The 23,228-nt window shown below is 38.6% G+C and overlaps 2 protein-coding genes across 3 annotated transcripts; one reads left to right on the top strand and one right to left on the bottom strand.

The window, feature by feature from the left end:
* Positions 1-2,740: 2,740 nt before the first annotated feature.
* Positions 2,741-12,253, bottom strand: tia1l (cytotoxic granule-associated RNA binding protein 1, like). Of its 2 annotated transcripts, none has more exons than XM_084413160.1 (11): positions 12,026-12,253; positions 11,225-11,321; positions 10,728-10,826; positions 9,727-9,781; positions 9,507-9,594; positions 9,337-9,412; positions 5,376-5,484; positions 5,131-5,229; positions 4,823-4,907; positions 4,606-4,741; positions 2,741-4,509 (listed from the first exon to the last, which is right to left on the bottom strand). In XM_084413160.1, exons 1-11 carry the CDS (start codon positions 12,058-12,060, stop codon positions 4,357-4,359), a joined length of 1,032 nt encoding a protein of 343 aa, XP_084269286.1. In that variant the 5' UTR covers positions 12,061-12,253; the 3' UTR covers positions 2,741-4,356. The 2 variants fall into 2 exon arrangements, with proteins under 2 accessions (XP_084269286.1, XP_084269287.1); XM_084413161.1 differs by having other exon boundaries at positions 2,741-4,506; positions 12,026-12,192.
* Positions 12,254-12,948: 695 nt separating this feature from the next.
* Positions 12,949-22,970, top strand: dgcr8 (DGCR8 microprocessor complex subunit). The gene is made up of 14 exons (XM_084414771.1): positions 12,949-13,412; positions 13,979-14,977; positions 15,298-15,460; positions 17,987-18,129; positions 18,265-18,598; positions 18,690-18,887; positions 18,973-19,074; positions 19,420-19,518; positions 19,648-19,730; positions 19,829-19,929; positions 20,080-20,186; positions 21,927-22,054; positions 22,155-22,268; positions 22,457-22,970. Exons 2-14 carry the CDS (start codon positions 14,282-14,284, stop codon positions 22,538-22,540), a joined length of 2,352 nt encoding a protein of 783 aa, XP_084270897.1. The 5' UTR covers positions 12,949-13,412; positions 13,979-14,281; the 3' UTR covers positions 22,541-22,970.
* Positions 22,971-23,228: the final 258 nt, after the last annotated feature.

The following is a 23,228-nucleotide window of genomic DNA, read 5'->3' as shown; positions in this document are numbered from 1 at the left end:
CTGTCACACACGTGCGGATTCAGTCGTCAAACACATGGAGAGGAACCTGGACAGCAGTAACACATACACCTCTCGCTCTCTCTTTAATCTGAGCACTCATATTCTCACTCATCCGGAGTGTTGGAGGAATGTTTTTTACTCACGACCATCAGTCATTTAGTTAAGAACAAGACACATAAGAAATGATGGTTGACACTGTCAGATTACAACAGGAGAGGACTGCATGACATCCATAAATGCATGAACTACACTGAGTCTTGGAAGGGGTAGATAAAGATGGATTTGTGGATTTTTATTGAACAAGGCCTATCTCTTATCAAGATCAAAACACTACTTTACATTCAGTTTTATATTTAACAAGATGCATTTAAACAAGCTTCTTGCCTAAATAATATGTGTGTGCGTGTGTAGTTGTACTGAGCTAAATTAGACAAAACCTCTATTTGGAGACGTCCTACTTTCTAAAAAATAATAGATAATAGATGCATAAATAATAATAATAAATTAATTAACAATAATAATGTAACTAGTATTCAATATTTTAATAATTCAATAATATTATTATAAAAAAATTTTTTTAAATATGTAATTATTTAATAATTGCTTATAATTGCTAAATTATAATTATTATTGTCTATAATGTCCATGTTATGCTCCCATTCAGATCATTTATATGTGTGTGAAGATGTTTTTTTTTGTGTGTGTGTTTTTTTGGGGGCCATCCAGGGCTGGTTCATACTCCGTAACATCAACATCCACTTAATTCTGAAATATTATGACAACCAACTAGTCCTCTCCTCACTAGATAAAAAGGCTTATAAATTAGCCAAAACATGTTTTTATTTAAATGTAGTGTTTTGCACTATTTCTGTGATGGGCAGGTTTAGTGGTAGAAGTTGGATAACGTCAGAAAAAATATAATTAACCTGATATACAATCCTTACTATTATATATATATATATGTGTGTGTGTGTGTGTGTGTGTGTGTAATGTATGTGTTTATGAGGACACAAATTTGTATAATGACATGGGTATTACACTGGTATTACAACGTAAACATAGTTTATGAGGACATTTCCTGAGTGCTCGTAATTAAAATGGCTTAAAAAGCTTATTAAATAATGTTTTATTAAAAATGTAAAAATGCAGAACGTTTTTCTGTGATGGGTAGGTTTAGGGGTAGGGTTAGTGTAGGGGGATAGAATACACAGGCTAGAGTACAAGCCATTACGCCTATGGAATGTAGGCTACTATAGATGCACCAATGTGTGTGTGTGTGTGCGCGTGATTTCGCACATCACACACTCTGAATCCAGCGATTAAGATATGCCATACACAGAATTCAGCTCATTTACCTGGATAGTACAAGAGATTAGTCAAGATCTCTCATACAAATTTTCTCAATTTTGACTGTTATGATGTATTGAGAGTTTTAGAGCTGACGTTAGACAGAGGGAGAGAAGATGAAGCAAGTCATGGACAGATTTGATTTATGTCAGTTCTGATCTGCTCAGTAACTCATCTGCTGACATTTCTCTCTCTCTCCCTCTCTCTCTCTCTGTCTGTTTTTAGCAGTGCTGTTGAGAGAGGAGCTGCCCTCATTTATCAGACTGTCAATCCATTCCTCTGTTCCACACTACTGCTCTGACACACTGACTAATGATGGCTTGTACTGAAGACACCTTGTTCTCAGCAACACACACGCACACTCACACACACACACACACACACACACACACTCTACTATTCTACTGAATCACACTGACAGACTGACAAATGATGTTTTAGACCAAAGACACCTTGCTGTCTCGCTATTCTCTCTCATTCATTTACTGCCCCATCTCACTAACTACCTTATCAAACATATAAATGATATTCAAATGTTATTGCATCCTTTCTGATCTCAAACTCCAACTATTCAAGAATATGTTTGGAAGAGTGCTGGGCCTACTGCAAATTGACTTGCGATGTAGGCTGAAACATATAATGAATGTTTATCGCACAGTGTATTCTGAACTTATCAACACTATTGATTGTGTTTGTTTTCTCTCCTGATGTTGTTGCCCATTGAATATGTTTTTATTCAGAGAAATTCAAGAATATTTGGGACGGCACCATCAAGTGTTGGGTGTTATTTCCATCTAGTGGCCAACTTTGGTGTAACAGCTTGTGCATAAAAAAAAATGGAGGTCACAGCATTCCATCATGCACTAAGTGTGAATTATTTTATGGAAACTCAAGTCAACTGAAAAATATATATCTGCTAATTAAATTTACTTCAAATGTTCTACAAATAGTTCATATTATTACCTTATTGCTAAGCACATATTGGAGGCACGGCTCCCAATCAGAAGCTAATTAACCGTAACTGAGTTCAATATTTCAGCTCCAGATTTTGAGAAAGATCAAAGCCTGATTTAAGACTTTTTTTTTTTTAAGCATCACATAGTTCACTTTTATATATTATAATTTTTCATTTTAATAAAATATTAAAACTTTTATTTTCCTGTCTAGAATTTTGTTTTAAAAATAGGACCAGAACACCTTTTCTTATAATTTAATGTATTCTGTTTGATGCATTCTCTCACTGTGTAAAAACCCCATAGCAGAACGTGCCACATCTTACCCCACTCTCCCACTGTATTAGTCATCTTTCACCAAAAAGCATCATGAATCATCACACAAATGTAAAGAAACACTGGTAAATATTCGTTCATTGAACACTCAAGACAACTGAAAGTAGTTTTGAATGGTTATTATTAAGTGTTTTTACACATGAAAGAGTAAATAGAACAACATTAGATGGAAGCATATAATCGGGGTGTTTTAAAAATAACAGTAAATCTCTCTAGCTTTTTACAAATTAAAAAAAATCCCAGTTAGAGAGAAAAAAAAGTGACATTAAATAACTATGTTGATAAATTTACATGACACAGAAGAAAAATTAAAGGAAAAAAAAGACAGTTGCTCATTTTCAATTTGTTTCAATCCATTTTTTTTTTTTTTTAGCATGACTCAGTTTTAGGGCCCAGCAAGAAAAAAAAAGAACGTGAATTATGGTAGGAGGAAAACCATCAGTGTCCGGTATATAATTAGGCTTTGTGAGCAACTCGAGCGTGTGGCTGAAACCTAGGAGCATCTCGCATTTCTTCACCTTTCCATATGACGCCTCTCAAAAACACTGACATTACAATCCCCGTTTCAATACAGCAAGGTGGAAGCATGCAAGATCTCGCATCATTGTAGTCAATGTCTTTGGCTTGTGAATTCAACAGTGACTCTTGAGGGTGAAGTACAGGGAGGGAGGGAGCATTGAAAAAAAAAAAAAAAATTCATCTCAGCAACTCTAATGAACACCTTTTTATGGATTTCACAAGAGATTGTAACAAGAACAGAGCTCAGAATGTCCATGCAACATTATTACATTACAGATGTTCAACAAACCCTGAATTTACAAGATTTAAAGAAATAATTCACAACCTCATTTTACACAGAATTACAAAAATCTTTACAAAGATGCTACAGCACTGCCGTTCCCGCTGATTAGCCGCTGTGCCGTCACACCCTCAACTGATCCGAGCAAACATGATTTTGTAAAAACATGAAACAAAACGTTTTAAAAATTGAGCTAACAATTCCATGTTACAAAATGAATAAGTCTAACGTTTAAACTGAACAAAAAGGAAGCATGTTTTCTGCACCTCTGTGTTAATACAACTTGTTAAAAGCTTTAGTAATTGTGTCCAAAACTTTATCAAGAACTTCCTGAAACCTCAAGTATTCAAGGCCACGGAATAATGTCCTCTATATATGCAGAATACTTTTTATCATTAGGCGTCACGAGATAAAATATTTTATATTGGATTAACAGGATCACACGACTCAATTCTTGAAACCTTTCTCGTAAAAATGTAAAGCATAGCCGTACTGACAGAAAAAAAATATATATATATTCGTGAACAAATCAGGTTTAGAGACAAGAACTCCATAGAAAGAATGCAGTATATTAAACCTCAAACTTTCTACACCATTTGAGGTGTGAGCTAAATTGAGCCTGCAGATTCAACACATTGAAAAGACATTCCATCTGTTGCAAAACTAGACAATTAAAGTCCCCGAAATGCAGTACTTTTAAGAAAAGAAAATCTGACAAAAAACAAACAAAAAATCCTGGGGCCTAAAAACAAAAGACAGGATTCCTTCCAAGTTAATGGTCTGAGTATAATGTACAGTGGGGCTGAATGCAGCCCTTTCAATAACCCCTGAACCGGTGTAATGGTGAGTCCCATTGGGCAGATGCCACACTGAAGTGGGGTTTAATGATTGGACTGAGGGATTAGTCAGCCACATTTGTACTTATTTATATCCCTGCTGATTCCAGGCCTGCCCGTAGACGCCGTAAGTGGGCATCTGCCAGCCGTTGGGCATATACTGACCCATCTGCTGACCGTTGCCGTATGACTGACCCCACTGTCCGTAAGGTTGGGCGGCATAGGTGGGTTTATTCTGCTGTGGACAAGAAGAAACAGTAAGACTTGAGTTTACAGGAGTGTGCAATAGGGCAGAGGAAAGACATGTTTCTGAGAGGTCAAGGTGAAGGGGTACCTGGGGCATTTGCATCTGTTGCATGGATCTCATATCAGCTGTTTCTTTTCCCCAGTAGCACTTCACAGTGTGGCCCTCAATGCAGGTCCCGTTTACAGACACTATGGCATGGGCGGCACCCTCATGAGAATCGAACCTGAAAAAGCAACATGCTACATTTTCATATGTACGCATAGGTGAAGGATTTCAAGTCTTAGAGTAGTAGTGTGACGCATACCTCACAAATGAGTAGCCTTTCTCTGGGAAAACCCTGATCTCCATTATCTGCCCGAACGGAGAGAAAGTCTGTCTCATCAGCTGATCTACAGTGGATGAGAAAAACACGTTCAAACATCACACTGACTGCATATAAGATTTGCATTATAATGAAATGTGCTTTGAAAGATTAATCTTTTAAGACCTTTTAATTGAATTCACTGAAATTGTGCAAAACTTTTAAATTTGACTAGGGCTTAAAAAAAAAAAAAGCAATAATTTTCAAAACAAACACATGCTAATTTACAACATTTAGACATCTGTACAAACCTGAAAGGCCAGTAGCAATGCCACCACAATACACGGTGCAGTTGCTAGGACTCGACTGGTTCAGAACCTCCTCATAGGACAAGTGTTTGCTGCTGGACGCTTTATAAAGTAAAGATAGAGAACATTTTAGAGTAGTATAACAAACATATGATATGAAAAACATAAAAAACGACCTAGTTCCATCATAGGTGGTCAAAAAATTGGAAACTAAAGAAACTGTCAAATGATAGTTTAAACTGATTCACCTTCATTGTTTGGTTTGGGAGCGGATGGCTTCCTTGTGGCCCAGTTTGTTCTGATCTGTCTTCCTCCCAGCCATTGGCCATTCATTTGCTGAATGGCACTTTCTGCATCCTATAAGTTGCAACAAAACCAATCAAACTTATCAATAACAAAAAGGCCAAAAGACAAAAAGTTAGTCATATTAACCTGTTGGAACAGAGAATAATTTTGGCACTGAACCTCTTGAACTGCACCCCCCTCCCCCTTTTGAGCCCACACCATGAAAATGACATACTTGAACTCAAATGGTTGTATTTCCTGAACCCTTTGGAGTATGTGCATAGTTGTGGTATCTTGAAAGAAGACAATTTGAGCTTTATTTTCCCAAATAATCACAAGTTAGATATATAAAGTTAATAAAAAGTTAGAGAAGCTGAAGGGCATTGGTATGGAATGTCATTAAAAATATATATATATTATTAATAAACATGGCTGCAACACCTAGAAACAATGGGCTAAAAGCCACAAGTCTAAAGTTGTTATGTTTAAAATGTAAGGGTGATATAACAAAATAGGGTGGGGGGGTATGGGGGTTCCTGCAAAGTTTTTACTATGACTAGTGCCTTTCCTAAAAACCGAGGGCTTTAAAGTGCCTTTGGTAGCAAAATTATCTGAGGGCTAGAGAAAGCCATTACATTGACTTTCTAAACCAGTCTTTCTTTAAAGGAGCCATATGTAAGATTGTGGCCAAAACTGGTACTGCAATCACTTTCAAATTACTGTAGAGCGGTGTCTCCAAAAAAGTATTTTGTCTCAATACACAGACATTCCACGGGTGTTTGTCTCTGCCCACATAGAAATCACCATCGATATGATTTCACTGCCTTCGTCATTCGAGAGCTTGCAGATGAATATGGTCGAGACAGCCGTCCATAATCAAAACTATCTTCACACGCAGAAGATAGACATCAAGTGTGTTGTTGGAATAGTCTTCGCATTTGCTAAATGTTCTGTCCATCAAGATTTTAAAACAAAGACAGTGGATGGCTGATTACAGAGTAAATGACTGGCTATTCCTCTAAAAAGATGTAACAAAATCTGACGGCCTTGGATATTGAGTAAAACTACCACCCTATTATAAAAAAAAAAAAAAGTTTTACAAAAGCTGCTCAGATTGCATAATTTCTTGAAGAACAATGATGGAGGGCAGACTGTTCATACAACATCTGACGTAAACAATGTATAATGGGGTGGAACGGTACATGTATTTGTACTGAACCGAAACGGTACGGGCATCACGGTTCAGTGCATAAATTTACATGGAGAATACGCAGTATAAAAATAAAACTTGGGTGCAAATTAATTAATGTAATGTGGAACTACTGTTAGATACGCGGGTTATTTAGGGACACCTAATCTGTAGCTCCGCCTTAATTCTGAAGCAGGCTGCGATGTGAGAGAGAGAGAGAGAGAGAGAGACTGACTATATTTGTGTGTGTGAGGAGCGGGCGCGATCGAACAGTGGAAACATAAAAACATACTCCGTCATTTTGTTTAGGCCTATGGTTGGGTATTGGTTGGGTTTTATCCGATACCAGTACCTACTCGGTATTTTTTAAATGGTTCCGGTGCTTAAACGGTTCTTGAACCGGTACTTAAGAAAAAAAAAAAAAAAAAAAAAAAAAAAAAACTCTGTGTGTGTCCAAACTGCACACAATATTAACTTTAATCTTTAAAGATTTTCTGATTTCTGATTAAATGAAAAATTGCGCCGTTTAATAGGCTACTGATGTAGCCTAAAACACTTAAGTTAAGATAAAATTTTTGTCTTCTCATATTATGACTTTTACTTTAAAACAGAGAAATATCTGACACTGAGCAGAAATATTTAACACACACAGTATAGCCTCATATAAATATACTTGATATACTTCATACTTGATATGCAAGATTTGTAGTTGCCATTAAAATACTAGACTTACCATGTCCACCACGACACTGGCAGCTGAACTTGAACTTTCGTCAAGCGTGTCAGAGGTTTTGGGTTCTAATCCGCATTCGTACAGTAATACAGTTCATAATACATCCGATTATGCTCAGTGGTTGTATATCAAGCAGGGACACGTTTGTGTGCATTATATTTTGGGATTTCACCGGAACGAATAGAGAGCCTCCGCAACGTATTGAAGCGCGCGTCCGAGTGAAGACAGTGCGGTGTGCGCGAGCAAAAAAAGAAAACACTGTATCAGCGCCACTGATCGCAGCGGCAACGAGCACTTTGATCACTTGATTTAAAAAACACATTTCAGCGCTAGATTGTCTCTTATTTAACAAACGAACGAAATGAATGCTCTGCTGGTTAACTGGAGATGTTTTATTATTGGAACATTCGTGCCGCAAGATGTTTTATAGGGGGCGGTAAAAAAAAAAAAGTCAGGCACCGAAAGTTTCGTTCTTATTCGGTCTCGTTTCGGTACCCAACCCTACCTATACAGGACATCATTCAAACTGCAAAGTGTTTAAGTTACTGTTAATTACAATTTTAAGGAAAACAAATATATTAATCTGAAATGTAGCAAATTAATTTTCAATTAATTCAGGTACAATTACCAAACATATCTCAAGGTCTTTTTGTCTTTTTATTAATTTAATTAATAAACTAATTATATAAAACTATTGTCAGTGCACTACAAATAAACTGGTTCTATGCCTTTTACTTTATTAATAAAACTTATTTAAAAAAATAGTAATTTATTTGTGAGTTATATAAAGTAATTTATTTTCCTTTGGTGGTACAGCCTGAGACATGCACAAGCCTTCTGCATTTTTGTTTTGCTTTTCCCACCATTGTACCGAACTCGTACCGAACCCTGATGTCTGAACCGAGGTATGAACCGAACCGTGACTTCTGTGTACCGTTCCACCCCTAATGTATAATGGCGCTTTTCCACTGCATGGTACGGTACGGCTCGGTTCGGTACGGCTCACTTATGGTGCATTTTCACTGCATGGTACGGTACGGTACGGCTCGCTTTAAATGGTACCACCTCTGTTGAGGTTCCAAGCGTACCGTACCGATACTAAAATGTGACGTGAAAACATTGCAGATCACTGATTGGTCAGACAGAAACATCACTACCAGCGTCATTGTATTTACGACATGAGACACTAAACCCGCTAGATTTAAATAGCCAGTAGACAACAGCCAACGCTGTAGCACTTGTTTTTAAAGTACTTGTTTTAATTGTTTTAAAAGAGTATAAACTTAAAAAAAAGAAATGGCTGAATCGTGGTCAGTGGACGGAGGTGCGTACTTTCCTCTCGTTGGTTGCCGAGGAGCGGATGGGGTAACACGGAATGAAAAATTCGCATTTAATATGATGATGTCTTTGCAGTAAAGACGGCAACTATAACGATCAGTCCCACCCACTTTGAAGCGGTACTAACTGCAGTGGAAAAGCAACCAAGCTAAAGCAAATCGAACCGTGCCGTACCGAGTCGAGTCGTACCACGCAGTGGAAAAGCAAAGCGAGCCGAACCGTTCCGCGCCGCGTCGAACCGTACCATGCAGTGGAAAAGCACCATAATATGTAAATATTTCACAGATTTAATGCTTTTGTGGACAAAAAGTGCTATTGGGTGTTTTCCATTGGACTCCAGTCATGGACAGTTTACCCAAGTGCGACAAACACGATTCATCTCGCAGTCGCGATTTCATATCACAGGCATGAAGTCCCGTTTTGATTTTGTATGTTGTCATTTGTACTCCCAAAATGACTATATTACTGTCGCTGGAGCATCTACATCATAAAACAGACACTGTATATTGACACTAAACCCCTAGACCTTCCAAATTATGTATTTGTTCATATTATTAACATTTTTAGTCTACATAGTAAATGTAAAGAAAAGTAAACAAAGTGACATCAAGCCCGAGGTCGGCTAGTGTGCTTCAACAGGTTAACGAATAACATGAAAACGTACCCATTTATTAATGAAGGAGATGAAACCATATCCTTTAGATTTGCCTGTGGCCAGGTCCTTCACCACGCGGGCATCACTGCATCAAAAATGAAGAATCCAAATGTTAAGACAATCCAGCTCTAATGAGTTTTAAATAACACCTGATTCACTCAATACTATATTCTCCTTACGATATCTTTCCAAATGGAGCAAAGGCTGCTCTGACATCATCTGTTGAGATTTCTGGGCTCAGGTCACCGACAAAGACATGGAAATGATCTACAACAATGGTTCGAGGGGAAACAGTTAGACAAAGATAAATAATTCATGCTTTACAGTTTGACCACACATGCATCCATTAGCAATATTCAAAAGTCAAATTAAACACCATCTCATAAGGAGGACACTTACTGCTTGTGTCTTTCTTCTGGCTGCTTGGCATTGAGGCCCAGTTAACTTTCATATCCTATGGAAGAAAGCAGAGTAGAGACCGGGAAGAGTGAGACAAACATCAGCATAACATCACCTTTATCTTACTTAGCCGCATAATATGGTGAGCCTCCAAATGCAGAAGAAATAATCTGACAAAAAATAAAATCCTGGTGATCACTCAAAGAAAAAGGAATAAAAAAATAAAATAAAAAATAAAAACTCAAATGATTTACTACATAATTAAAGAGTCTAAATAGCAAGAGACTTACAACAAAGTGATATTATCAACTTGTATTATTCTTCAAAATGTCATTCATTACCTGATCAAATATTTGAATATATGAATATATTTTTGCCAAGGATTTGCTAAATTTGAAGGCCTGGTACAGGTGTAGATGATTATAAAGCAAGACTAGGTGTAAACAGACATGCAGGGGGGAACAAAAATAAAAATGGTTAACCTCCTGTACCCAAAAGATGACTCAAAGAAACAAAGAGGATGTGCCACGTTCTCACATGCTTTGTGAAGTTTGGAGCATGACAGAGTAATGAGCCACTCCATTGGAAAAATGAAGGGTTTTGGTTTGTTGCAAGGACTTTCTGGGAAAAATATTTTTGCTTATAAATACCAATACAGCCATAATATTCTCAGCTACATTTAAATACATATTACAATGTTAAAGCCATAAGCTTAATTTTATGAGCATGTACATTGAACATGCACAATGAGCAAACGTCTTTAAAATGGCAGTAAATCCTTGATCACTTTGATTTGTATACTTTAGATAGTTGATGATATGAAGGATTTGATGCACAAGTTATAAGCGATTTACCTATTAACACACTATAAATGTGCTAACTAAACACATTCTGTGTGTCATCTTAGTAAAAAGCATTACCATAGCTTTAACACCACATTTAAGAGGCGAAGCTTCCACATCAAGCTTACTTTTGCGGGTTTGTGAGAGATATATTCTTACCTTTCCTAAGATCTTCCTGCCGTTCATGGCAGCCAGAGCTGCTGCAGCGTGTCTGTTCTCATAGAACTCCACAAAGCAATATGGGTCATTGCCGGCCGTCTATAAAGAAAGAAAGACCAATTGAACCAAGTCAAACACCGATTTTGGGGAGTTACAGGTTTCCAATATTCCCACTTCCCACTCTTTTTGATCAGTGAATTTCCATGACCTATCCAGTTACCACAATTTTTTTGAAAATCATTCTGATGCAGATCAATCCACTGTTCATCCATCAAATCATATAGACCATTTTGTGAACCGATTCATCAATTCAAAAAGAACAACAGCTAGACCTGAACGTAGTTAGAAAAGTGTATTATCTAGAGAGATGTCCATGACACTTAAGAGTCTACTAACTTGAATTAGTTTAGCAGGCCTGAAAAGCACAATTTCAAAAAATATTTCCCCGTTTTCCATGATTGTGGGATCCCTGGATTTCAGATGTTCTTTTAACTCACATCAATGATCATTTTACAGCTTTTGCAGGGTCCGATCTGGGAGAACACTTGCAGGATGAGGGCCTCCGTCACGTCCCTGGAGAGGTTCCCGACATACCTAAAAACACAGGAGAGCAAAGCCAGCTGAGAAACACGGTCACTGCGTTGCGTTTTTCCTCCATCTCTCCCGCCAGCAGCGCATTCCGCGGGGTTTCATTTCTGCCACGTTTTCAGCGCACGAGAGCGAACAGCTAATGTGATCCTAAAGCTATATATGTGATTGAAACGACGCCTAGCAAATATGCTGTCTTTCTGATGCCATCTTTTACACAAAAGAAAAGCACGATAAAGGCCCTGTGGGGGGTATAATAACATTTAAGCGCTTTTTTTAGTAGTTAGCTCTTTGGGTAACGGAAACCTAGCGCTACCGACGGAACTTGTATGCTAGCAAAAGCCTCTTGTGCACTGTAATTACTCACAATGCGGACAGATTAGTTCAGCAATGTGGTTATAACCGGACAAATTAAAACAGCGTTAAGACTAACAGTATATTCATGTCCGAGACCTCTGCTAGGCTCGGTTCCGCTGCCCCAGTTTTGTGTTTGTCTAGCCGGCTTATGCTGCAGGCGTTGAAAGCATGGACGCCGAGGTCCATATAACAATTAATATATATAACACTGAGTAATTAACGGACTCGTGCTCTTGAGCTCATAATGTGAAGTTTGGCTCGCTGTGCTTGCGACCTGTGCGCCGCTTTAATAAACGTGTTTAAACACGAGTTTGGCTTCGCAAAGCGGCCGACTAAACTACAGCAGCACTCACAATGTCCTGGGCTGATCCTCGTCCATCATCATCATCGTGCTGGTGGGAAAAGGTTGACGCTTTGATTAAAAACTGCTCTGTTTTTAACGTTGGAGTGGATAAAGCCTCTAAGGTTTTAACTTGTTAGTTAACGCGAATTTACTGGAATAACTTCCTCTGACGTTACTCATAAAACGTCATCACATGACGTTGCAAGCGTTCCTCTTCAGCGTCTGCTGTTTTTGGAGAAAGAGACCGATTACTGCCCCCTATCAGATACTCTGACCCTGGTGGCTCATTTCCGAGAATCGATTCTTTTGATTCAGTGAATCGTTTACATCACATCTCGGCGTGGCATGGTCTCTAACGTTCCAGTAAATCTATTAATTTGTATTTATAAAGGAATTTATTGTGATTTCATCTGTCCCAATTTAATTTGTTCCAGGGGGGAATCTGCTTCCAAAAAAAAAAAAAAATCATTTAGAAAATCTGCTTAATTTTCATACTTTATTTGCATTTACATTAAATTATATATAACTCATATACATATCTCTGAAATAGTGACCCTGGTGAATCTCTGTGTTGTTAAAAGCAACATGCTTTCTAGAATATAAAAAATATAAACAAAAGAGTGTAGGCATCACCAGAATGAATGCGGGTAACATTAAACCATTTTGTGTGAAATAGAGGAGGGTAACAGATTTTCGTAACGTGTTGCCTTGTCGGATTTGGTGACCCTCCTGTATCTCTTACTTTTCACATCAAAGTAATGCTTTCTAAAATATAAGATAGAGATAAGACAGAAGACCAAAGACATTCAAGGGGATAACAGATAATAGCGACTGTCTCCAAGTCAACCGATTCATTGAAAAGATCCGACTCAAAAGCACGATTCGTTCACGAAGCACAGCTGACATATATCCAGCCCTTTTGTGTTTCATTTCATGCCTTTTGCATTTAGCAAGAAAAACTTGTTATAGCCATATCTACTGAGTCCTTAACTTTTATAATATAACTGTACACCACTACTAAACACTTAGTAGTGTTACTAAACATGCCTGAAGTTTCTCACTGTTCACTCACAAATCCACAAAACTCTGTAAATGTGTTATTTATGTGTCTAATAATGTCTGTTAATGTTGTGGTGTAGTCTTTGATTTCACCAAGCCAAGAAACAACTTCAAATCTTCGTAAAGTGCCATTTAGGAGCATATGAAGCAAATTTCAGTAAAAATGGACCACGTTGGTCCAATCAAACGCACGTTGGCACCGGTTGATAGGCGTGTTCAGATCCCCTGATGCCGCTCTGCAGTGAAGATGGCGGAGAGAGGAGACGGCCATCTGAAGCCCACAAACAGAGAAAGCCTTTGAGTGCATGCGGTCTTCAGTAGAGCATTTGTGTAGTTAGGTGAGTAAAAGAGAAGAGTGTGTCGAAACCTCTCTGATATTTATTCCTGTCGACATTTAGCAGATTCACGCTCAGTTCAGCTGAAAAGCCTTGAGTGCCGCACACGGCTCCTTTCTATGGCTAACACACGGATCAGCTAATCGAAGCATAGTTCGGTTTCTGCTGAACAAAACAAAAAGCGCGCTGGTAATTGTTTTATGACAAGAATATGCCACTCTAAATTGCATTTTTTTTGTTTCTGCTTGGTAAAATGTAGCCATATCGCTTTTAGTTACTCCTAGCCGACCAATTAGCAAAGGCCTTTAAGCTTATGGTTCATTTTAACACCTTGCAAATACAGTGTTCATTTGCCGAGCCTTTTATTTAGCAACAACACTCAATTATTTTCTTCGCGACATACAAATGCACAAATAGTCGGTTGTGTTAATACTGCTGTCAGGCATACGACATCATAAGCATATGGGGAATTAAAGATGCATCTGAGAAGTTTAGCCATCTAGATCCGATCTAAGTTTTTATGGTGCTCTTTGAATTTCTCCTGATGTTTCTTTTGTTCTTTCTTTCAGCACTGACAGAAGATCTGGCATCCCAGGATGGACAGAGTTTAGATGTGGTCAACTTTTAAGCTGAATGCATTGTGATTTCCAATAATTGAGACAGTGATTTCTAAAAAGCTGTCTACATTAATGAAAAGAACAATGTAGTCAGCTTAGCAAATTCAACCATTCACATGAATATTATTAAATAGGTGTCTTGAGTTGTGTAATGTGTTCATGCATGTGTTAGGGCTTTTTAGCTGAATTAGACAGATCCCTTCCCAGTTGCGTTCTCGTATAATTTTTAGCATAGCTCTTTTAAAGAAATTTAACATGGATGTGAATGAGATTTTACCTCCCCTCCCATTGGAGCCACCAGACGCATTATTTGCGGGGAATGATTACTGTAAAGCACCTCCACCACCTCCCCTGCAAACGTCCAGTGACGCAGAGGAAATGGACGTTAGCTCTGGTGGTGATGGACACCAACACACCCCAGCAGTGGACAGGGACGAACAGCTTCTCCTCAACAAGCGCACATTGTCCGTTAGTAGCTGCCTGTCAGATGCTTCTGAGCCCATGGCCAAGTGCCCTAGAACTGCTCGCCATGCTCCCCCAGTTACTAAGTTCTTACCTGATCTAAAACTCCTCAAAGATGTCAAGATCAGTGTCAGTTTCTCTGACAGCAGCAAGAGCAAAGACAGGAAGGTGTTGTATACTGGTTTGGGGCAGGTTAGGAATGAAGATCAGAGCCTAGAGGGCCTGAATGGCGAATTGCATGATTCTTTAGTTCAGAGAAGTGTTCCGGGCAGCTCGAACATGAGTGGCGGTTCCTTAGGTTTAGCAAGAAACAGCGACGAGCTGGAGACAGAGCAGGAGAACAAGGTTGAGTTTGCCGTGCTGGACGACCTGGAAGATTTCAGCGAGAACTTTCTGGAAGTGGAAGACGGAGAGCAGAGTGGTTTCAGGTCTCAGATGATAGCTCAGCAGGAGCAAGTGCAAGAGGAGGACCTGAATTACTGCTATGAGGTAAAATGCATGTATGATTGATTTTGGTCATTTGCTTTCTGTTCAAATTGAAATATTACGTTATAATGTAGGTTGTTAATTGTCATCTAAACCTCTAAATGCCCATCATTCAAAACAACTACTGAAATGTGTATCTACCACAAATAGAGCACGTGTCTTTCATTCATCAAGATGGATCCTGGAGTGTAACAAGGTGGTCCATTTGAAGAACATTTGAATTACAGCTCCCAAAGTGGGCTTGATTCAAATCGGCTTCTCAGCGTACGTTTAGTTGTTGACAGGTCATTGGCTGCCAGTTTCTTACCCACCTACTCTTCCAGGAGGACTTTGATAATGATGTAGATGCCCTGCTGGAGGAAGGCATGCCCATGCCCAAGAAGAGGCGTCTGGCTGAAGACAAGTTCGCTGGAGACAGTGATCACCATTCGGATGGGGAGTCCGGAGTCCAGCCCATGATGACCAAAATTAAGACCGTTCTTAAGAGTGAGCCCTCTAGTCATAAACGCTGTTGCTACTCTAAAATGTTAGACTGCATTACTTTAAAGGGATAGTTCACCCAAACTATGTGATGGGTCTTTTTGAACTCATGGATATGATAGTTTTCTGTACTTTTTATTCTCTTTGATAATTTAGTTTTTGAGTTAGAATTTTTTGTATGTATGTATATATATATATATATATATATATATATATATATATATATATATATATATATATATATATATATATATATATGTATGTATATATAATATTTATACACACACACATACAGTGAGGAAAATAAGTATTTGAACACCCTGCTATTTTGCAAGTTCTCCCACTTAGAAATCATGGAGGGGTCTGAAATTGTCATCGTAGGTGCATGTCCACTGTGAGAGACATAATCTAAAGAAAAAATCCAGAAATCACAATATATGATTTTTTAACTATTTATTTGTATGATACAGCTGCAAATAAGTATTTGAACACCTGAGAAAATCAATGTTAATATTTGGTACAGTAGCCTTTGTTTGCAATTACAGAGGTCAAACGTTTCCTGTAGTTTTTCACCAGGTTTGCACACACTGCAGGAGGGATTTTGGCCCACTCCTCCACACAGATCTTCTCTAGATCAGTCAGGTTTCTGGGCTGTCGCTGAGAAACACGGAGTTTGAGCTCCCTCCAAAGATTCTCTATTGGGTTTAGGTCTGTAGACTGGCTAGGCCACGCCAGAACCTTGATATGCTTCTTACAAAGCCACTCCTTGGTTATTCTGGCTGTGTGCTTCGGGTCATTGTCTTGTTGGAAGACCCAGCCTCGACCCATCTTCAATGCTCTAACTGAGGGAAGGAGGTTGTTCCCCAAAATCTCGCAATGCATGGCCCCGGTCATCCTCTCCTTAATACAGTGCAGTCGCCCTGTCCCATGTGCAGAAAAACACCCCCAAAGCATGATGCTACCACCCCCATGCTTCACAGTAGGGATGGTGTTCTTGGGATGGTACTCATCATCATCATTCTTCCTCCAAACACGTTTAGTGGAATTATGACCAAAAAGTTTTGTTTTGGTCTCATCTGACCACATGACTTTCTCCCATGACTCCTCTGGATCATCCAAATGGTCAATTGGCAAACTTAAGACGGGCCTTGACATGTGCTGGTTTAAGCAGGGGAACCTTCCGTGCCATGCATGATTTCAAACCATGACGTCTTAGTGTATTACCAACAGTAACCTTGGAAACGGTGGTCCCAGCTCTTTTAAGGTCATTGACCAGCTCCTCCCGTGTAGTTCTGGGCTGATTTCTCACCTTTCTTAGGATCATTGAGACCCCACGAGGTGAGATCTTGCATGGAGCCCCAGTCCGAGGGAGATTGACAGTCATGTTTAGCTTCTTCCAGTTTCTAATGATTGCTCCAACAGTGGACCTTTTTTCACCAAGCTGCTTGGCAATTTCCCCGTAGCCCTTTCCAGCCTTGTGGAGGTGTACAATTTTGTCTCTAGTGTCTTTGGACAGCTCTTTGGTCTTGGCCATGTTAGTAGTTGGATACTTACTGATTGTATGGGGTGGACAGGTGTCTTTATGCAGCTAACGACCTCAAACAGGTGCATCTAATTTAGGATAATAAATGGAGTGGAGGTGGACATTTTAAAGGCAGACTAACAGGTCTTTGAGGGTCAGAATTCTAGCTGATAGACAGGTGTTCAAATACTTATTTGCAGCTGTATCATACAAATAAATAGTTAAATCATATATTGTGATTTCTGGATTTTTTTTTTCCAGAACTTGCAAAATAGCAGGGTGTTCAAATACTTATTTTCCTCACTGTATATATATACATACATATATACACATGTATGTGTGTGTTTTATTTATTTTTATTATCTGATTATCATTTAAATAGCTGCATACTGTTCAAAAGTGAAATGTTTTTGAAAAGTCTTTCATGCTCACCAAAATAGCATTTATTTCAATACAGTAAAACGGTAATATTTTTTTAGATATTACAATTTAATATAACTGTTCTCTTTTCATATATTTTGAAATGTAATTTATTCCTGTGGCAGCAAAAGCTGAAATTTCTTATCAATGCAGAAAACAGCTTAATATTTTTGTGGAAACTCTAATAAATATTTTTCACTTCAGGATTCTTTGGCTCACAATATCAGCATTTATTTAAAATGGAAATCATTTGTAACAATGTAAAAGTATTTCCCGTGCATTACTGAGGAAGAATATGAATTTCTTTAAAAAATATATTTGAAATTGTAGTGTATATTCTGTATCAGACTTAAAAGTAAGTTGTGGTCATTTTTTTTTAAAGTCCATTTTGGCATTGTGAAAATGTTTTAGTTTTTCAGGTTTACTGTTTAATGTTGTTTTAGTTTACAAATGTTTATTTTAGTTTTTGCTAGTGACTGATTATTCAGAACAGAAACCTACATAGGACTCTGTGACTCTAGTTTATCATTATTGATTGACATTAATATTATTATTGACTTATTTGTATTGCTTTTTTTTTTTTTTTTAAGGTCGTGGGCGTCCGCCAACTGAGCCGTTACCCGATGGGTGGATCATGACATTCCATAACTCTGGCATTCCAGTCTACCTCCACCGGGAAACCAGAGTTGTGACCTGGTCCAGACCTTACTTCCTTGGAACAGGAAGCATTAGAGTAAATGGTTTAAGTCATCTAAGATAAGACTTTCATGATAGTATTTGTCTTGGTGCATCATTTCTACTTACAAATTGAATTGATCTTTACTTTCTCATGCACCTCATCCCTGTATTCTGCTCATTTCCCCCCTAGAAACATGACCCACCAACCAGTAGCATTCCCTGCTTGCACTACAAGAAAATGAAGGAACATGAAGATAGGGAACAGAATGGAGAGGTGACCCCGACAGCAGAGGTGTCTCCAGTGAAATCTGGAGAGGAGGGTGTCTCATCAGAGAGAGCTGATGAGCCTGACTCTACTGCCACAGAAGAGCCGACTGGCAGACCAACGTCAGAAGATCCAGATCCTGACATCATGGAACCAGGAGGATCCTCCGAGGGGAAGGAGAGCCAAGCCTGTGAAACTGCACAGGGAGCGCTGGGCCAGGTCAGAGCCAAGGTGGAGGTTTGCAAAGATGAGTCTGTTGGTAAGAGAATTAGGTTTTATTCTCTCTTGTGCATCATTATTCAATATACACATGGTTTGTAAACCCTATCTTCTTGTGACTTGCATCCCAGAAATTGAGGAGTTTAGAAGCTACCTAGAGAAGTGCTTTGATTTTGAGCAAGTGACAGTGAAGAAGTTTCGCACATGGGCCGAGCGCAGACAGTTCAACAGGGACATGAAGAGGAAGCAGGCTGAGTCTGAGAGGCCCATTCTACCGGCCAATCAGAAACTTATCACACTGTCCGTACAAGACGCACCCACAAAGAAAGGTACCCGTCTGAGAGTCTGTACATTTATGAATTGTATAGCACAGAACATGGTGTTTTGACAAGACTGACCATGTTTATATTTCAGAGTTTGTAATCAACCCCAATGGAAAGTCAGAAGTGTGCATTTTACATGAGTATATGCAAAGAGTACTCAAAGTGCGACCAGTTTACAACTTTTTTGAATGTGGTAAGTAGAAAACTGCATAAGACTAAAATAAAAATAAAAAGCTAGTAATAAGCATGAGTTGAATTTAGTACATCATATCTGCAGTATAATTTGCAGTTATGCTAATGAACTGTCACTAGAAAATGGGTTGTGATTTTTATCATTGCAATTGATCATTTGTGTTATAATGCTGTTGTAAAAGCAATAAGCTGCTTAAGGCCATGCCGAACGGTTGAAGGGATTTTGGGCTTGACGTTGTGCCAATTTCCTCTAATCATGATGAAATTGCTGTAATACATGGCCTGTTGAGGTAAAAAAAAAATTAATGAAATATAAACGTCTTAATGTAACGTTTTCTTTGCACAGAAAACCCAAGTGAACCCTTCGGAGCCTCAGTCATTATAGATGGTGTTACTTATGGCACAGGAACAGCAAGTAGTAAAAAACTTGCCAAGAATAAAGCTGGTACCTTCTCCCCCCTCTTCATTTAAATCTTTTGCAAAAATATATATATTTTTTTATGAATAGAGTACTATAAACATTTATTTGACTGGAGAACAGTAATTGTTCACACTGTCGTTCTCTTTTGGACAGCTCGAGCAACACTGGAGATCCTCATTCCTGACTTTGTGAAGCAGACGTCTGAGGAGAAGCCCGCAGAGGGAGATGAACTGGAGGTACTGCTCTTCTTTCTGAATGAAGACATTTTATCTTTGGTCAGAGTTCTTTTCTTTGTGGTACTTAAGGCCGTTTATTTCCTTCTCCCATCTCACAGTATTTTAATCATATCAGTATTGAAGATTCAAGGGTGTACGAGCTGACAAACAAAGCAGGTTTACTCTCACCATATCAGATCCTTCATGAGTGCCTTAAGAGGTATGTTATGATGTAGTTTCCCATTTGATTACACACAATTCAATATTACAAGAAACACACCTGTTAATACAACCAGACAGTCTGTGGGTCCTTATTAATATCATGTCTGTTTGAAAAGCAACTGAAGATCTGTTACTATCTGTTCCATAGAAACCATGGCATGGGTGACACCAGCATCAAGTTTGAGGTGATTCCAGGAAAGAACCAGAAGAGTGAATACGTCATGACATGTGGGAAGCACACTGTACGCGGCTGGTGTGAGTGTCCATGCTTAAAAATAACTTTCATTTAAAGGAACACTCCACCGTTTTTTGAAATAGGGCTTATTCACCTTTCCTACATTTAGATAGGTGGGCAAATGCATTTTTGTCTCAGTGCATGCATTGTTTTAGTTTGACAGGGTCGGCGCTAGCTTAGCTTAGCATAATGAATGGAATCTTTTGTTGCCAGCTAGCATGTCCTGAGTAAAAGTGATATAAAAACAAAACAAAACACCTAATTACTTCTTGTGGCCTGCGTATTCACAGCGAGTACAAATAGCGATGCAGATTAACACTAGGAGATTTCCTAGGCAGATATTGACTTATATATTAAGGACTATATTAGGGGGAAGCACAGGCGAAGCACGGCTACTTGGGTGTGATATCTCTGCGCCCAGTGCTTCGCCTGTGCTTCCCCCTAATATGGTCCCAAGTCAATATCTTCATAGGAAATCGCCTAGTGTTAATCTGCATCACTATTTGTACTCGTTGTGAATACGCAGGCCACAAGAAGTAATTAGGTGTTTTTTTTTTGTTTTGTTTTATCACTTTTACTCTGGACATGCTAGCTGGCAACAAAGGATTCCATTCATTATGCTAAGCTAAGCTAGCGCCGACCCTGTCAAACTAAAACAAAGACAAAAATGCGTTTGCCCACCTATCTAAATGTAGGAAAGAAGGTGAATAAGCCCTATTTAAAAAAACGGTGGAGTGTTCCTTTAAACAACCCTGTACAATTGCGAGTAAATCACTCGCATATGCGACCAAACTTCACGCTAGGCGACAATTTTATTATTTTTTTAAGTCTATTTTAGTTTACTAATTTAATTAGCCAATGGCTAGTAAATTGTATGATTGCAGTTGCTTGTGATTTGAGTTAGAGGCAAAAAATAAGTTTAGCACAGATAATTTCATTGCCTGCTGAGCTTTATGCACCGTCCGTCGCTTGGCTAAGAGCGCCGTCGCTCTCTCTCTCACATATGCACACTGAACGTGAGAGAAAGAGAGGGCTCGACAATAAGGACTGACCGATGGTCAAGAGAGTCCCGATTGGGCAAGTGCTGCATCGTCATGAAAGTTTATCATTTGCACGTGTTTAAGCCTTGCCAATTTAAACATTCAAGCGCAAGATGACGCAAAAGACGCTGTGCGCACCCAGAAATACTGAATTGAGCTCTTTCACGTCATCTTGCGCTTGAATGGACAATTTCACACAAAATTATCAAAATGCTCGTCTTGGTGAGTATCCCTGTAAACATGGTCGGTAATGTCTTAAGCAAATGTAAGACTAACGTGACAACTATGCAGTGTTATTTTACAATTTGATAACTTTATTCAGTTTCTGTACCTAATCTGTATCTAACTACTGTTGGATCCGCCTGAAAAACATGAAAAACACTGTTTAATTTGTATCTTTGTTCTATTGTTTATTTGGGCTATTGTAGTTTGATCATTTGACTGTTTACTTGTCTTTAATAGTGTTTGAAATTGATATTTTATTAGTGTAGAATCTTTTCATTTGCTTCGTTCTTGCATTCCATGTAAAAAGTCTGGCGAGTAAAATAAATTTACTAGGCAATGGCGACTCAAGCTTCAGTGTGTCCGCATAGGGTTGTTTAAAGCACACAAGTAAAAAACAATGTTTCACAGCGCTAGACTTTTGAAATAAGTGTTGGTCCACCCTGCAGGTTATTCACAAGCCACATAGCTAATACTGTTAACTCTTGTTGACTGCAGGTAAAAATAAGAGGGTTGGAAAGCAGCTGGCGTCACAGAAGATTCTCCAGATGCTTCATCCTCACGTGAAGAACTGGGGCTCACTGCTGCGCATGTACGGCAGAGAAAGCAACAAGATGGTAAAAAAGGTCAGCACTATCTTTAAATCATACTCTGCATATGTGTTCATAAAGGGAATTCTTTTTTTAATTTTTTGATGTGGTTGTAATGTTGAATTCTTGTCTTCAGGAGAACTCAGATAAGAGTGTGATTGAGCTTCAGCAGTATGCCAAAAAGAACAAGCCAAACCTCCACATCCTCAACAAACTACGAGAGGAGATGATGAAACTGGCTCAAGAAAGGGTACAGCTGCGAACATGACCTCTTCCAGCCAAATCTGGCACTTTGGATAAACTATGTTGGCTAAAGATTAAAAACATCCTCTTTGGACGAGTTGATGCATTGCAGTCGACCAAAAATAAATTCCGTAAAGTGACAGCTAAACAGCTTTTCTAGTGCGTACTAATTTTGTCTTTTTATATTCATTTCAGGAGGAGGCAAGAAAGAAGCCGAAGATGACTATAATGGAGTCTGCTCAACCTGGCAGTGAACCTCTGTGTACTGTTGACGTCTAGCAAACCCTCATCCAGCAACTTGTGATAGCAGATAGCACTGACCAATGGTAATAGTTCTATAACAAAAGGTCAACGCAGCATTACTGACTTATGCATTACTTTGCAGTGCAAAATGGCAATACTAGTTACATTTCTATCTGATTTTTGAGCTCTATTCCCAGTCCAATTATTGCCCATAGTGAATGGGTTCAGTTAGAGTTGTATACATGCACAGGGAAGGTAGAATGAGCATTAAATACCTCCAGATGCACTTCTGCACCTGAAAAGTGCACAAATAATGATGGCTGTTGACAATGCCTATATGAAAATCATAGAAAATATGTATGAAGTATTACAGATGCTTTTAAGTTTGTGGCTTTTAGATGTTAATAAAAATGTTGCTTTTCCCTTCTTAAACGGCAAATAAATTCCTTTCATATTTACTGTGGAACTACAGATTTCAAACGTGAGACTCGGTACTCTTTACTGATGCATTTTTTCAGACATGCCTGTCATTTTACCAGGATTGGTTCCTTTTTGTCAGCTTCTGTGGCATGCAGAGTTGTTCATTCAGTGCACGTGATCTTTTATCTGGAAAATAGTTTGACTTAGTGTGGGTTTTCTTTAGTGGCCATGTCTAGTTCTTATTGGCATGTGAAGCATTTAAATGTTGTATTTCTAAAGCATTTCATATGCACACTTACCTTCC

This window comes from Rutilus rutilus (assembly GCF_951802725.1).
Source record: "Rutilus rutilus genome assembly, chromosome: 7".
Lineage (NCBI taxonomy): Eukaryota > Metazoa > Chordata > Actinopteri > Cypriniformes > Leuciscidae > Rutilus > Rutilus rutilus.
The sequence above is the reverse complement of the archived record's forward strand: the minus strand, read 5'-3'. Positions and strand labels throughout refer to the sequence as shown.